Source organism: Dreissena polymorpha, chromosome 4, assembly GCF_020536995.1.
Source record: "Dreissena polymorpha isolate Duluth1 chromosome 4, UMN_Dpol_1.0, whole genome shotgun sequence".
Lineage (NCBI taxonomy): Eukaryota > Metazoa > Mollusca > Bivalvia > Myida > Dreissenidae > Dreissena > Dreissena polymorpha.
Window position 1 is genome coordinate 38690012 of NC_068358.1, and position 17885 is coordinate 38707896.

At 33.4% G+C, this 17885-nt stretch overlaps 2 protein-coding genes across 3 annotated transcripts in view; one reads left to right on the top strand and one right to left on the bottom strand.

The window, feature by feature from the left end:
- The window catches only part of LOC127879534 (calcium uptake protein 3, mitochondrial-like), a 179863-nt gene extending 166050 nt beyond the window's left edge, over window positions 1–13813 (bottom strand). Inside the window, exons 1-3 of the mRNA XM_052426435.1 lie at window positions 13783–13813; window positions 13270–13367; window positions 8937–9069 (exon numbers count right to left, since the gene is read on the bottom strand). Coding sequence (XP_052282395.1) covers window positions 8937–9069; window positions 13270–13367; window positions 13783–13798 — 247 coding nt within the window. The 5' untranslated portion in view covers window positions 13799–13813. The remainder of the gene's footprint in view (window positions 1–8936; window positions 9070–13269; window positions 13368–13782) is intronic.
- The window catches only part of LOC127879536 (uncharacterized), a 36588-nt gene that overhangs the window by 11828 nt on the left and 6875 nt on the right, over window positions 1–17885 (top strand). The window contains exons 2-3 of one of the 2 annotated variants that reach the window (XM_052426444.1): window positions 5748–5848; window positions 14709–15367. In XM_052426444.1, coding sequence (XP_052282404.1) covers window positions 15154–15367 — 214 coding nt within the window. In that variant the 5' untranslated portion in view covers window positions 5748–5848; window positions 14709–15153. Of the gene's footprint in view, window positions 1–5747; window positions 5849–13345; window positions 13581–14708; window positions 15368–17885 lie in introns of those variants that run through there. The other variant, XM_052426443.1, reaches the window with a different exon arrangement.

The window sequence follows — 17885 nt, forward strand, 5'->3', positions numbered from 1 at the left end:
CACAGGCTCTTCTGAATAAATCTTAGTACAAAATTAGGTCAATATCAAGGTAATAAGGTCAGTTGATACGAGTGAGCTGTGTGTTACCGTAAATTCGCGAATATAATACGCCATCGTGTATAATACGCACCCCAGAGTTTGGTCAAAATTTATCAGTAAAATTGAAAATCCGAATAAAATACGCACTAAAAAAATGAGTATCCGAAATCGGCCATTTCCGAAAAATGTGTCAATTTATTTTCGGGTTGTGAAAATAGCAAATCAATTCGGCGTTATCAACCATCCGTTTCACAGTAATACCACGGTATATTGATCGCAATGTGTTATTGTTCTGTTGTCATGACAGTTACATAATAAATATATCTGTCTTTTGCTTATATTACCGTTGATTGTTACTGATAACACACGGGCCGCCTGCTGACAGCCGGGTCAAGCAGTCATAGTTGCACAAGAAAGAAACTACCGGTAAGAAGCTGTTTTATTTTAACATTTAATTCCATTTGACAATATTCAGGACGATAATAACTATATAATAATAACAAAAAGCGGTTACTTCCGTTTTAATTGTAGTCTAGATGAATTACTCTTCCAAAGTGTTACAAACTCGATACTTTAATTAAACTTTAAATACACTTTGAATACAATACCGCTCGTGTTTTTCTCGTATCTCTTTAATTAAAATACGCTGCTGTCATTAAGGATAGTTCTGGTGTAAAAAAACATAATAATTATCACCTTTCAATTTAATTCGGCAATCGGCAGAAAGGCGTTATATTAGCGTCATAGAACTAATGATTTAATTACCTCTCTTTACTTCAGATATGGTAAATATTCGGTAGAAAGATAAAAAGTGGTCAGCCTATAAATATTTATTTACCGGTATTGTCTCGTTCTTTTAATTTTTCATTGCTAAGACAACTTTAGATAACTTAGCGTCCGGTCACTATTTTGTAGATAGACGACAATATTAACTGTGTATTCAATGTATACAAAGTCTGCACATGCATGACCCAGTATTATCCGATAGCTCCACCCATTCTCACGTTTCATTTGACGACGTCATTTCATGCGTAACCGAGCTCAATGTTGATTGGCCAGCTACCATGTGCACTTCAATAACAATAAAGGTCAAGCGATGTCTCATAATCTGGTACAGACCGAGTTTCGTTTACTGTTTGTATTGCGAACACTTTCATTGAAACAAAGAGACAAATATAGAAAACCAGTCCGATACAAATGGCGGATGTTTTCAACGCAATTTTTACTACATTTTCGCATTTCTGCAAAAAAGATTTTTATTGAGCAAAATTCTCAATATTTTCGCAAATGGCCCAAATGACTTACGCCAGCGGAAGACCTGTTGGCCCCTCTTGATGTAATGGTGCAGTTCAAAATGGCTTCCTGGCAGCGAATAACAACAATTAAGTTGAAAATTTTCACAATATTTTTTTTGTTCTGATCTAAACTCGTATATTATACGCACCCCCTACTTGAAGAAAATTCGGCAGGTAAAAAAATGTGTATTATATTCGCGAATTTACGGTAAATAGAAATATCAAAGTGTTAATTAGTATTTATGTTTGACAAAGTTAAATTTGGGTAAGCCAAGAATGTTGACATTCAAAATAAGGTTCAAAAGTAGGTGAATGTCAAGGTAAAGTAATGTGTAACATTTAGTGTTAGTGTAAAAGCTCTGTAAGAATTCACACTAAAAGTATTAATTTGGGTTACCCAAGAATTTGGGTCTTTTGAATAAGTCCATAAGTTAGCCAATTTCAATCACAACATAAGGGCAGATGATGTGGGTGTGTTGAGAGTGTTCATAGATATTAATACCCATGCATATATCATATATATTAAGATAAGTTTTATAGGAAGCAGTACTCATGTTACAAAATTATCATTTCAAGTAAAACAAGAATTGCCAATTTGGGACTTCTGAAATAGATGCAAACCAAAGTCGATGTCAATGTCAAATTCAAAATTAGGTCAGGCGGGAACATTCATGGAAGTACAATGTATTTAAGATTTGTATGAAACATTATTGATGATAAAGGATACATGTCATTTAGGGTTGATCTGACTCAGCCAGTTTTAGTATCAGTTGATGCCAGGGGCATAAAAATGTCTTATTATGTTAACAAAGAACAAAATGCAACCCTCTGATTGACCCTATCCCATTCTTTTCTTCATAGATTTGTATTTAGTAAGAAAATGGTTTTGCAATTTGACTGTTTGCATTATTCCTTTTGAGGTTAATATTACAATACACAAGAAACTCCAATGCGAAGTGTGTACCCGCCCAATTTGCTAAAGCATTGAACAACAGGGTAACTTATTATACCATAAATCTTGAACTTATCTCTTTCCTATATTAAAGGTATTTTGACAATTTAGGCAGAAAGCTCTGCTGAAATCAAAAGACGGTGTTTGGTAAACACTCCATTCAATGCCAAATCAGCGCTTTTTATTAGTAAAAAGGGCATGTTTAATTCGATTTTACATGTAAATCCCAGTGGTTTGCAGACAGATCTTTCAGAATAGGTAATTGTTGAGTGTGGTAGGTATGATGACCTATATCGGCAAACAAAGAGATAAAATGGGGCAGACAGTTCATGTAATTCAGCTCCGCTTTTGTCTCAAATTAAAAATTGCACATTTTTGTTTAAAGATTTGAATAAATATCAGTGCTCACAGCATGTGTATTGGTCATTCTATTTTTGCTATTATGAACTTCGAAAATAAATCATAATCGACGAAAAAAATACAGTATCCGAAAACGGTAATCCAAAAAATTGTATGCGTTTTGCACATGAAATATGCATAATATAAAATATTGATATGCATAATCTAAAATTTTCATATCGTTCGACTACTTTATCTCCTAATACGACGTTTGCCATCGGCCGCAATATTTTAGGAAGAGGCCAATATTAATTGTAAATGATTTATTCCAAAAATAACACTTTCGCAATGCCGATAATGTATACATCAATTAACGTCACAGCGTGTGAGTTAAAATACACCACCTCAGTGTAATTCCGTGTTTCGTTAAAATTAGCTAGCCATGGCATATGCCGGGTCCCTTTGAATTGCGAAAACCAGGTTACCTGGTTAAAAATTGAAATCATTATGTTAAAGCAGACGACAAACAGCGGTAATTATGGGGATAATTAGTTGATGGCAATTTTATAATTATTTCATCAAGCAATGTTCGACGTAATCTAATTGCAGAAAAAACGGCGTGAAAAACAAAACCAGCCGACAATATAAGCGGATATTGCATGACGATTAAATAATAATTGATAAAAAATTAACAAAGATCTAACAGTTACCGATAATTGGTAGATTAAAAACGTTTTTTCCGAAATATATCACTGCTGTTGGACACTGATTGAGAAAAACGCTCTAGGCCACAATGTCGCAAAAGTTATTGATGCGTGTATGACAATACACAGGGTCGAGTGTGTACACAGCTAATCTCGTTATCGATTTTTCCTGCTTGATGGCCCGATTTGCAGGCGTTTCGCATTCGCCGGAAACATTTAGAGGCAATTTGTTTTTTGATGTAGGAGGATAAAATAATCGCCATTTTTTCTAGACAATTTTAAGAAATAATAGCCACTTGGATAAAATAATCGCCATTGGCGATAATGTCTGGCAGCAGCGTGAGCACTGAATATAATTGAGGATAAAAATATAAAACATTATTCAAACACGTATAAAGTGATAAAAAGCTATCATGTTAAAGTGTACAATAAATTCATATGGTGTTTTTTATTGTTTAAATATAATTCAAGTCGGTTCAAAGCATGATAATAAATTCTTAATGCGTGAATTAAAGCATGGTAACAGAAAATTCTGGAATTCATTGAATTATGTTCATGAACAAGTTCCAATAATATGTTTGTAAATGGTCTGATTAAATTCACTGAATCATGCATGTTATTGTGCCGTAAAATAATTCTAATATGTTTTTTACGATAATAAATTTTCATGACAATAGTTGCAGGAACAAGGTCAAGGAAAACCTATCCCTTTTAATGCTGTATTGGTAAAACTGTTTATGACAATTTCATTTGGAGGCCTTATAAATATGGCCATGATTTCATCTACAGGAGTGGCTGCCAGAATTCCAATGTGGGTCTAAAAGCCAATTTCACAATCATGTCTGTCATGATTTTGCATGATAACATTAACAGAACATATGTGAAGTATTCAGTACAATGACTAAATAAAATTATGGCGTGACTTTACAAGTGTAGGCTGAATACTACAGAATAAAATGAAACAATGCTGTAAACAAATAATATTCTTCTCTCTATCTATATCTATATAAGAATAATGAAAAGATGACATACTTAAATGAAAACAATTAATCATGTTTTGTTTTCATAAAAATATTAATTTTATGTGTTTATTTTAATGTGCTTACACAATTTCATGTGGTCATCTCAGTTATACAGGATCATATTAAAGCCTTTAATAGGTGTACCACAAAAATCTGATACAAGTGTTATTTTTACGTTCCAATTCAGGGATGTTATACAGTCCAATATCCAAGTTTTTTCCCAAAATGGGACCTAAATATTTCAATTTGAATATTTCGTCAACAATAATTTTTTTCTCAATTTTGAAGTATTTCTTAGCAAAACAAGAGATGTCTTTGACTGACACAATCCCCCCTTCTGCGCCACTTTGATTTATTTTTGTTTTTCATTACATCCCTTTAAAAAATATTACTTCCCTTGTAAAAATGATCTATACCTGCCAAATGATAAATAGAAATTATCTACCTTTAAAGCTTGTTACTTCCCTTGGATTTGTTTTTTTTAACTTTTGACCTTGTAGGATGACCTTGACCTCTCACCACTCAAAATGTGCAGCTCCATGAGATACACATGCATGCTAAATATCAAGTTGCTATCTTCAATATTGCAAATGTTATGGCCAATGATAGTTTTTGGACGGACGGACTGACAGACAGTTCAAATGCTATATGCCACCCTACCGTGTTCAGTCTCACAGATTTTACTTTGAAGAATACAAAAGGACCTGACCCGATTCCAAAAATGGTGAAAAAAAAACATTTTCAGGCAGCTAGGTTATTTCATTACATCGGTCATTGACCAAGTTGAATTCAATGCAGACATAAATTATTGTCTGGTGTCAGAAGACTTTATTAGAATAAATGTTGTATATTCTTTTAACTTAAGGGAACTTGCTGGCATTTTTTTTCCATAAATATTGATAATCAAACTAATAACCAATCAAGTAACACTTCCTGTTAAGATAGAATCAAGCTGTTTTTCATATCGCTCTGTCAAATTTCTCTGTTGCCCATCCAATAAAGATTCAAAACCTATGGGAATTGCAAGATGACAAATTCTACAATTTTACTGATAATTCGGCTGCAATCAGGTGCTGCATCTATGCATGACATTATTTCTTGAGACGCCAAAGTTTTCAATATTTCCTGTTATCGAGATTCTGGCTTGAGTCATGGCTAAACATGTGGGTTTTTTGTAGCGGATAATGGGGAAGCATATATAAGGGCATTTTAACAGCAGAATGACAAATTTAACGCTATTACTGGAACAATAGGCAGGACACCTACAAATTGGGCAGTATTCAGTTTGATTAAAGTATGCAACCTTATATATTGTATTTATATATTTTCCTATACTTGTCTTGCATACTTAAACTATGCAACAACAGTTTAATATATCGGATAAATTTCATTGCAGTACTGGTCAGTCTTCTAAAAGGGATGCATACACTTCAGAAATCATCAACAAGACACTCCTGCAACCAGATCTTGGATTAGAGATTCTGACATACTTGCAAGGTAAGAAGAACTTTTATTTTTAACACACAGGATAGGTTTTTAAGCATTAATTATTTTTAATACAAGACTTGAGACAAAAATACTTGATATCTGACAATGACATAAATTAAATGTAACAAGGTAAACATATATAGAGAATGCTATAATTAAATGTGTGAATGCATAAACAATCCTTAAGATGTGTTTATTTTCGTTTTAAGACCAGATATTTGAGACAAAACTATAAAGAGTCAAATGTCATCCTCATGATGTCAAACATGAAAAAATGGCAACCTATCATGTCACAAAATACAGCAAACATAAAACTTGATCCACTTTTCAGCACTCAATTAATGCATTAATTAATTCAACTGCGCATTATTGATTTGTACATAACTTCTAAAACCAGCATTCAATGGCCAATATTAAACAATACTTGCATTTGTTAGCAGATATATACAAAATTCTGCTCAGGATTAACAAGTGTGCACTTTGTCATCAAGGTACACACCAAAACAAACACTTTCAGATAACCATATGAAGCCAGACATGACCTGTAAAGCTATACATACACAGGAATCAGGAATATGTCTGCTCCTAAGGACATGCAATGTGATTAAATATGCAATAATAAATATTTGTAGATTCTTATATCAAATTCCATGCGTATTTTGGCGATTGTTTCCCTTGTTTGTACCGTTCTACTGATTTACCGAGCAAATAATGACTAACATCTAACATAGCGGCTACAGATAAGGCAGTAAGCAGTTTGATCTGTATCATGTGATCAGCAGGTGAAATTTCTCCCTGGAAAAGTGCCAATGTCGCCACACAACTTGTCACTTTATGACCCAGTGATGTTATTAGATATATTGAAATGTCTGACATCAAAGGTTGGTCTGGTCTGATAGCTCCAAATTATTCTACCTTTATACTCCTACAGCTTTATAATGATAGACGTTAATCCTAATTCTTACATGGAATGTTGATGTATGTCGCCTTTATGTTTTTCTAAATAAGGAATTAGGTTTATGAATAATTTTTCTATCTGAAATGCTGACCTAGACATCTTGAGTTTGGAAGGGCAGTGCAAAATATCCAAAGACATTGCTACAAACTTTATTTTATATATTTGAGCGATATTTTTACAAAAAAAAATAGACAAGGCCTTGAAAACGCTTTTATTATTGGTTCCATGAAATTTAAATACCAAACATAAATATGCATTCCCAATATTACTAAAATATGCATATAGACAAAGGATTTTAAATAAATTTCATCAGGCACTCAAAACGAGAAACATTGTGTCTACAAACAACACTTATCAGGTATTCATCTCTAACTTCTCCGCAAACATTCACAATAAGGCAAACAACTTGTATTCCAAACAATGAACTTCAGATATTCAAAGAATGACAAGATTTCATGTAAATAGGATTTCAAATCAAAGAACATAGAAGTCCCATGCCAATAAACATTAATTAACTTAAGAACTGATTCCCACATACAATTTAATCATGCAATTTAAACTGTCAATCATTCTATTTTGTGTAAACCCAACAGCATATTCACTCATTAGAAGTTCATATTTAATTAAGTTTAAAGTCCCCGTTTGCAGAATAGATCGTTGTTTTGCATATAAATCGTATAGCCAAAAATAAACTTTACATAAATTCATTGAAATATATTTAAATCTAGGTTGACATCGAAAACCTGGTCAAATCAGTTTTGAATCGATAAAATAAATGATCATAGATACATGCAATAGACGATAAATGATTGCAGCGTCGCGAGTTATGCAAATTATATCTCTATTTAGCTTTCGCTAAACATTATTAGAATATGGAAGATAAATACATAGATTTAGCAAAAACGTAGAATTGCAACTCAATTCCCTCTGTAACATTTGTATTTGCATTTGTTCTTACCTTCTCTCCGCTAAATACGCCCGTATCCGCAATTTTGTTTGTTAAGGTTTGAATTAACGTGTCGACTAATGAATATTAATAAGGTCTTTTTCATACTTTACCGTACTCGACACCAAAATAAAAATCGCTATATTGTTTGTTTTCAACCAATTTCAACCGGATTTTCAGTGAAATCCTAAATAAAAACACGTTTTCTTAAAATTCTGCCCATATATATCTCCACGAACGGGGACTTTAATGTAGTACTGGCATCATATACAAGAGGTTTTTGTTGACAGCACATGCATTTAATGGTATGGCTCATTAATTTTATCATTGCTGGACATCAGGTGAATATGTCAAACTGTTTGTGAAATTCTGGTGATGATTATTAATAACTGCATGCAAAAAGTTTTCAAATGAATGGAAAATACACACAGGCCCGTCAATATTGGAAATCAACAGTAAGTATCCTTAAAATGTGTCAGGCCCTTTTTGCATGGCACTGCGCCACACCGCCTTTCATAAGCGCCACTCTGCCCTTTTCAAGGGCAAAAGCCGCCATGCACCCTTATTGATAACATCTTAATTGCCCTTGTCCAAACTACTTTGCCGACAAGTATCAGAGTATGGCCCCAAAGCCGTGAAGATTTGCGCCGATGTGAATTAGTCATGCGTGAATACCCCATGTCAATATTTATAAATACTTTCAGTGGATTATACCAAGCACACTCATCAGGTCGTAATTTGAACTCTTCCACGATAAAATCGTGGACAGTTACTTCGGAGAAAATAGCTTCATGGTATTTCAATCCGAGAAACAAACCACAAAGAATACAAACTCTTTGGTAGAACTAAAACTTGAAACAGTGTAACCTGCTTTTGATTTCTATATCTAAAGTCTACTCAATAATCAAAAACCTCCAAATGGGCGAGGCTTAATTTAAGCCACATCATGCTAAAATGGGTCTAACACAATCTGCGGTTAGTGTAGATCTACACCAGCCGGCCCAGTTGCCCAGTTTGGTAATGAGCTATGCTGACCGCTAATGAGACCACCAGACCTTGCATGTCCACATAGCGGACAGCATAGCTCCTTACCAGCTGTCTGCTTGATTGCAAAGGCAGGCCAGGAGCTACACAAGCAGCAGATTGCACGAGACACTTGTTCACATGACAGTGCTCATTTTTGTCTGACTTACGTCTTGGGACATCATCTGTGACTGACTCGAGGAAATCCTGTGGAGTCATGTAGATAATGCCCTCATACTGCACTGATGCAAACTGCTCAAATCTCACCTCTCGAAAGGTTTTCGGCTGGCCTACTTTAAGACTCTGAAAAAATCATAGACTTTTATGAACATTGCTGCTACTAACGAATCTATTTCACATCTTGGCATGTTAGCAAATATAATATTATGTAATTTTAGCACACAAAAACAAGAAAGGATTTTATTTATAAGCAGTTTTAAAGGAGTTTAATATTTCTCTGATGATTTATTTGCCATTTAGTATGCTAAATACTTACCCATGTGCAATTTGAGATAATGTATCATCAAACAAAGGGTCAATAAATTTCAAAATACTTCATGGCTTCAACATTCAAAGGACCGAGATTTAGTACTCTTAGGCACTTAACACTTTTCATTTACTTATTGATGAAGTAAACTTATTTAAACCAGCAAAGTGCTTGATCAGGGTTGTAAAAGATCATCAGATTACACATACATGCATATTGATGTTCTTATAATTACCTCCTGCTTTGTGCTTTTCTTCAGCAAATTATCATTCAGGAAATTTTACACCGCAATTCATGTAAAGATTGATACACAAGTTAACATAAGGACTTTCGTTGTATAGAAGCATTTAATAAAAAGAAAAATTCAACAAATACCAGGATTGTCCCTTGCAGGAACGTTTTGAGGTTATAGATCAATATTCATCTGTACATTGAGGTGTACAAGTAACAACCTGCACAATAAGCTAACTATTTCATTTCATCTTAAACAGTGATTATTTCAGAAGGAATGCTGTATGTCTTTAAAGAGCCCATACATTCAATGAATGAATGAATATTTTTTTAAGTATTTCAAGGTAACAAGTTATGCATTCTATGATATTGCAATAATGAACAGAACTTCTTAAACCATGTAATTATTATTATAAAATTTCAAAACATAATTGATGGGTTCAAAGGCTCTAATTTTTCAATTTCAAACAAACTTAAAATTAAATAATGGCAATGCTAACTCTCGTTTTCATGATGCCTTTACTCCTTTCTGCTAAAATAAATACTGGTTACTCAATGAAACTAGCATACTGTTTATTTAAAATTTTCAAACTTTAACAAGTTAACTTCAATTTGTATTTTTGATTTTAAATAAAACAACTCTTTTCCTGTTGAAATATGTCCATTTTATTCAGTTGAATGTACTTGGTGACAAACTTGGTGTTTCCTTTCAGTATTTTGACAATTAATCTTAAAGAGCGTTTTCAAGGTGGCTGTGGTGGATAATGGTGTCTGCCTAGCCATTTTGAGGTCAAGGTATCAATCCCCACTTGGGAGCCTTCTCTAGAACTCCCTAAAAGACATCAATTACTGTTTCTACCAAGGAATTGGACTTATGTTTGATGCAATAAGCTTAAGGCTTTTGATGCTATCAAGCTTTAACAAATAGGTTTGAACTAAAGAGCTTTTTTCAAACTTCAGTAATATTTCATGTCAAAACTTACATTGTCATTAATTACATGTAGTATGAAACTGTTGTTGAGTGTGCTTACACAATATGTATTTCTTTTTTCCGAAGGTACCAGACAAGAATCAGCTTCAACTCATATTTCCAATTCCATAAAATATAAAGAGCTAAAAAAAATACAATTTTTGAGTACACAACCTGTGAAGCATGCAGTGACTCTGTTTATGTTGCTCTAAATTTAACAGGCATACAAAAATAATGTTGGCCAACGGTTGTGGCAACTGGGTGTAATCCTCGTGGAAATTGTGCAAACTATGATCACAACATTCATTTGACTCAAACTAAAGCGTTTCAACAAATTCGAATTCATTACACACAGCTATAGATGTTTGGTAAAATTCTTAAAGGTAAATGTTAAGAATGATTCACAAACCATCACTAAATAAAAGCAGTGCTTTCCACAGGCCATTTAATGTTCCCGCGCTGGGGCGCTTGAATTTCGAAATTAGAGTGAGGATGGGCGCTTGAAATTTACTGATTAGTGTTTTTTTTCCTGCACCTACCCCTTCTTAAGATCAAAGCCATATCAACTTCGCTGAAAAAAGTATGCATGCAGTAATTGAGTCTGGTAGATATGGATGTATTGGGAAAGTGATTGAGATGGGATTATGCGTTACTTTGCCTGAAAGGGTAAAAACAATTTTTTTTAATGATGTTATGAATGACTTTATAGCTAGAGTGGAAAGCACTGAAAAGGCAGGTTTTTTTTCCACTTTTTGGGAAGATAGCCCATGGCTTTGGAATTGGGAATTTTATCGGCATTTTCATGAAATTGGGAAAATAAATTCATTAGCCTTTTTTTCCACATGAAAAGTCCACTGATTAGGGAAATACTAAATTTGATATAACTCTTTATAATCATTCAAATTAAAAGAACAAAATCTTATAATACTTTGTTAGATGAAATTGAATTGAAATTGAGATAAAATACGCATAAGACTTCTTTCTAAAAAAAAAAAAAAAAAAAAATTTTTTTTTTTTTTTTTTTTTGGAAATTGGGAATTTTTTGCCACATTTTGGGAAAAAAGTATACTTTTTGGGATTGGGAACATAGCCGAATTTCGGCTATAAAATCGGGCCAAAAAAAACCCTGAAAGGTCAATTCACTTTGAACATTTGCAATACACAGTGAACACACTCAGGAGGTAATTGGCGTACAAATCCCAAATTGGTATGTTGCTGCATAATAAAATTACAAAACTATTATATATCAATTCAATTTTTAAGGAGGCTAAATACATAATACAATGTACATGGTAATTTGCGAATAGTCATTTTCTGAAAATAAACGCATTGCAAGAAATATGTTTGGATTTGTCTGCAAACATTTCTTATTATAAAACTTAAGATAGGAAGTTAACATTACCAGCAAATTTTGTAAAATATTACTGGCAAACAAATTTCCTATTGCGTGGTGTGCCAAATGAGATGGAGATGGGACTTAGGCTCAGTATTCTAAGGGGGTATGTATCGCTTTATATATGAAGCTCTGATAACAATCTCAACAACAATTAGTTACTGTTCTAATACAATACCAGTATTCAACTGTTTATATTAACTCACTTCCTCATCTTTTTATATCTCAAGAATTTTAATATATCACAAGTACTTTTTGGGTTGCATTTTGAAACATAATATTCATTTTTATACAGCCTAAAAGATTGACCACGTCTTATAATCCTACTGAATGCAAATCAAGGTAAAGTGTCTGTTAGAATATAATAAATGTAGAAAAAGAAAAGAAAATATGCATTGTTTTAATTTTTTATGTGTGAAAAAAACAACAGATAATCTGTTATCAAAGATATCTTTTATATTTTATAATGGAAGGTGTGATACATCATACTGTAGAGTTGTGGCATCTGTGTGATTGCATTGTTCACAAATGTATCAAAAATAGAAAAAGCAAATGGTCAACTTAATGTCCAATGTTTTTTCAACCTGTTCAATATGACCATGCAACAAATGTTCTTATGCATAATGATTGATTTATAATTAAGTGTTCATTTGTTAAATGTACTGGAAGATCAAGGCTTGTACCTTTTTTTAAGTGACTATCAAATCAATACAGAATATATTACAGATGCACCTCATTAAGGCTTTGATCTATCATTCTTTCAAAACTATCACAGCTTCTAGGTATTTGGGATCAGCATGTTAACCTATTGAATGGTAGCAATTATTGAATGACAATGTGACAATCAATAATTTTAACACCTAATCCATGGAAGTATTGCCCTATGATATATTGTACATTTAAGATATGAATATGTGAAGATTTCTTAATTGTTCAGCACTATAACAAAATCAAAGATTTAAATACCTGTTTATTCTGTTATAATAGAATGTGAAATACAGATTGAATTATTAATTAATCAAGAGATATGTAACATGCCATTTTCAACTTTACATTAGTCTTACATAGCAATATCAATTTTCATGATGGCATATTTATCAATTCATATTTCTTTTGTCTTATAATCAGCCCAAAAGAGCTGTCAAGCTATAAATAAATCATAAAAACATCGCTTAAATAATTACGAAATCCCTTAGTAATGCCAACCTCTGAATCCGTTGCAGCATAGACGGTTGGAACGATTTGTCCTGAAATTCGCAGGTGTTTGAATGCTTTCCATGCTAAAAGACATGAGCATGGTAGGCCGATTAGAACTGCCTTACTAACACCTGTTTTCTTTGTCCTTAAATTATTAAAATACCTTACATTAAGTCTGATACAAGAACTTAATGTTTTTCTCGTCAACGTCGCCATCTTTCTTACACGGTTTTCGTTTACTCTTGCGTTTGTGCTGCATCTCATCGATTCGCCGGGAACCATAAATTGATACAGTTGAAAGCGCATGCGTACAGAGGTCTTGTCTGAACGAGTGAAAGACGAATATAAGAGAAGACTAAAACCAATACGTACTCGAAACACGCGAAACAAAAATGGATTAAACTGTAACGCTGAGTGTTGGGGAAAAAACCGGACATTAATTTTTTTAAATATATTTATGAAATATATTCATTGGAGTACGAAAACGTTGAATTGTTTATGTTCTAGTTGGATTATTTTTAAACACCATTAAATAGGTTTGTAGCGATTTTAAAATGCATTTATTAAATCAATAAATTATATTTGATTTCTTTGCACAAAGTATGCAGAAACGCTCAATCATCCATAAATAATCATTACACGGATCTAAAAAGCATATAAATGTTAACTGCTGAAAAATTATATTGTATTTAATTAATTATATATATGTATATATATAATTAATAAATAATTACTTACTAATAATTACTTGCATAAAATATTTACTTACTAAACAATAAGTTAGAATTACTATGTACATTTAATAAACAGATAATAGATGTGTAGCAACTAATGAATTTAGCAACTTGGCTTTTATCTGTTTAAATAACAACATCTACACACGTTATCTTCATATATCTCTCATGATAGCCTAAATGGTTTCAAGTACTATTCGCGTGTACACACATATGAACGAGAAGTTTTGATGGATTTTAACTCGATATTTATACATTATTTTAAAAGACAATTTTGTATAACTTAGTCCTATACAATATTTGTTTAGGTATTAATTATTTTTTTGTGTTTAAACAATCAAGTGCACAACGTACAGCTAGTAATAATGAAACTTATTTAATGTCAACGACCCTAACAATATCATTTCAATAAATAAATAAAACCCATGTTCTAATTATTGTGAATTAAGATGAAAAATGAAAATCCAAATACTGCTATGTTATTAATTAGTTTTAAAGTAATCATGATAAGTGAGTCATTGCGTGTATTGAAAATCACCGATCGAGTTCGGTGAGAAAATAATTGCATCTACGATCATCTTAAGTACTTGCCTAATAAGAGTCACAAAATCTAATTACTCAATTGGTCGAACAGGTTTGCATTTTCAAGACATTTGCTATCGAACCGATGCAGCCATTGTTTATCAATCAAACACCTATGATTGTTTGCATACCGACGCTTAATTACACGGTAGTCACACCAGGTCGCAGTTTGGCCACCACATGGCAGACGCGGTGTCTCCTCTTCGAGCAGATTGAGAAGAGGGCAATCAATTATTACGCTTATAATATAACAACATCGGCACTGTTGGTGTGTATATATATAATTTAATCCTGTTTCTTGATTATATTAGATTATAGATTAACCATCTTTTAACTGTGCTCTTTCAGACCGAAGTTCTCTCCAGTGTTGTTGCAACGAGTGCTACGGACACATATAGCGGTGAATATCTTGGGTGAAAGCATAACTTGTGGATTAATTAATAAATCAGCAGCGGAGGAAGCCGCTTGTGTACGCTGTGTCTTGTTGTGGAGTTAACGTATGCGATATAGATTGATGTGCTCGGCTTAGTGAATCTATTTATCTAAGAAAATGTTCAACAGGCTACACACTTCCTGAAAATGTGAAAGTTTATAATAAAGAAACGATTTAATATTTAGAAGTAGAATAATTGTTTTACTTTAAAGCAATATATTTAGTGTTATAATAAACGGTGGTTTTATTTGTGAAAACAGTGGATTTTAACCCGTGACCGGGCACAAGATCTTTATGAGCGACTGGTGTCTACCAGGAAATAGCGGCGCATCGTCGCCCGCCAATGTGGGAAGCTAAGCAATGAGCCCCGTGCCCGTAAACAGCCTGTCGTCCGTCGCTAACTTTGGCCTGAAACAACAAGCGTCTGAACTTCCGGTTTTCCATAACTGGCAGAGCCCACTACCTAACTATTTCTCTGAGCTCGACAACCGAAGGCACCTTCTACAGGCGAAGAACAAGTTCCTAGAGATGCACCCTAGCGGTGTTCGAGCAGTGGACAAAAAGACGAAATACTGTAAGCATACCGTTTCTTGTAGTTTTTTAGAACATCAATATTACAATTCTGCGTAAAACATTACGCTTCATAACATGTGTTTTAAAATATACGAAGCATTATCGTGCCCAGAATCATAGATGTTCTACGTTGTGTAACTTCAAAATACGATACGCAATTTTAATGTCACAAAAGCAACCCCATCGATGAATTATGATTTAAATAACCTAAGCGAAATCTAAGCTAAAACTTATTGAGACCAACGTTAACACGCTGAATTTAAGGTTTCGGATATAGCATTGTCTCAGGATTCGGAGTTACCAGGTGCCAAATAGTACACATGCTTACTACCTCATAGCCTGAATCAACTTATACCCGTAGTCGCATAGCGTCGGTGGTGGTATGGCAAAAACAACAACTCACAAGAATATAGGGTCTTGCTACTACAATTAATGTTACAAACAATGCATCATTTAATGTTACTCAGGTCATGGCAAAGTATTCTCACAGTGTAAATACTATGTACTAAACAATGACAAATACAATGAACGTCCCGCAACATCATGCTAACCATGATAGCCCGTCAATAAACACAAATTGTTTGAATTCGATACTGGTTTCAAATAAGACCCCGTCCCTTGTGAATCAGCGAGCGTAAAGTTTAATGTTCGTGGACGTACACATCTTGACGAATTTGCTCACTTTAAGACAAAACACATGTAAAATAATTAAGCCACGGGCTATTATATACGCACATCGGTTTTGTCGAAATCAATCACCGCTCGATTGATGTTATGTTAACATTCATCATCTTCGTCACATGGTATACCTAAATTAATTTTATGTTTTAAAACACAGATGACGATAAGGTTACTGATTGCTTGCAAAAATACGCTTTTGTAATGAGCCTTTTTGCAAAGCTTTTACGCTATTCGTAAACATCACATGATTATCGAGGAGGTAGATATTTGATGCAAATGTTGAAATCTAGCAGTAACAACAAACAGTATCTCGAAATATATTTTGCCATAACCTTATCACATTTGTAACAAAAATGCTGTTGTTTTTTATAAGGCGTTAGAGATAAGGCGTAACAGGATTTAATATTTAGGCCATTCTTATTAAAACAACAACATCAGCTACAACAACACCGCTTTATTTTCAAACGATGTAGCATAGACTTGACGTTATGCGGATATTTAAATGAAACACACGCGTCAAGCCAAGGACGAAGGTTTCAATTAAGAGTCTTTAAAATAACGATTTTACAGCCAATGTATTTGTTACATTTGTTTCTCTTCTCACAGTCATCATTAAGAGTGCACGGTCACGTATAAAGCGCGATTGTCTTCCTTTTAGCTATCATTTTCGTCAATTTTCACCCAATTTGAAATGTAACTGTTATAATTCGAAATGAAACTGTTAGATTAACAAAGGATGTAATTTTCGCAGTTGCCGATTATTTAAAATTCCGACAATCGCCCCGTGGTGCGAAACGTTATTTTCACACGAAAAACATCGGCAGGCATTTTGACTTTTTAAACAAAGGGAATTCGCAGTTGTTGTCATTTAAAAAGACGCTCTATGTATACATGTACAACGCTGTCAATGTAGACTTTATGCTGCAGTATAACTTCGAATTTTATTACACTTCATTCATCGATATCTCGTATATCATGTATTTAATTTCATTGCCTATTTGCCCTTTAAAAAGCCCGTTAAACAAGTTCTACGTGCAGAATTACGGACATTTTTGTTATCGTCTTGTTGATTATCGTTCAATATTTGTCATATATTGTATTGCAAAATGTTTATTCTATGCGAGCATTAATTGCATGTGTTAAAGCAGTTTCAAGGATCAGCAAGTTTAAATTTTACTTTTAAAAACTATTTAATATACATGCGTCATAAATGTAACAAGGATGTTAATTCCGTACTTATAGTTATAAATAAAAAGAATAAATGAGATCAAAACACTGATGTAATCAATGGAGAAATTATTTGTCAATATTGCTAACGAATTGGTTGCTTAAACTTTTTCACGGCGATGCTTACGGATAGGCTCTTATCAAAATCACCTATTGGTCAAAAGTTGTGTCAGAATCTTATAACAATGTTAACTTGTGCGAAAAGGATCCTCTATTTGACGTCATAGGTTTTATGAATATTAGGACTCACTTCCTAGTCCGGATCCTTTTCAAAGAGGGACTTGATTGGTCACAAATGAAAACCCGTAAGAGATTGTTGAGGCTTTACAAATTGAAATGTCAGTCTAAACGTTTTTCCAAACCTTCCACAAGGATATCCTTTTTTCGCGAGCGTATTTTAATACCACTAAACGCCCATTGTTTTAGATGATTTGCTAGTTTAAGTTTCCCACAATTAACTTCAATAGCAGTCGCGGTTACTCGAAGGCTTAATTAAGCTAATTAGCTATTAGGCAAATCACACCCATATTCGATTTCAAGGAATTTCAAATGCTTTAAATGGACCATTATTTTCACGGCCATCTCACTAAAATGTCTTTCGTTTAAAGGCG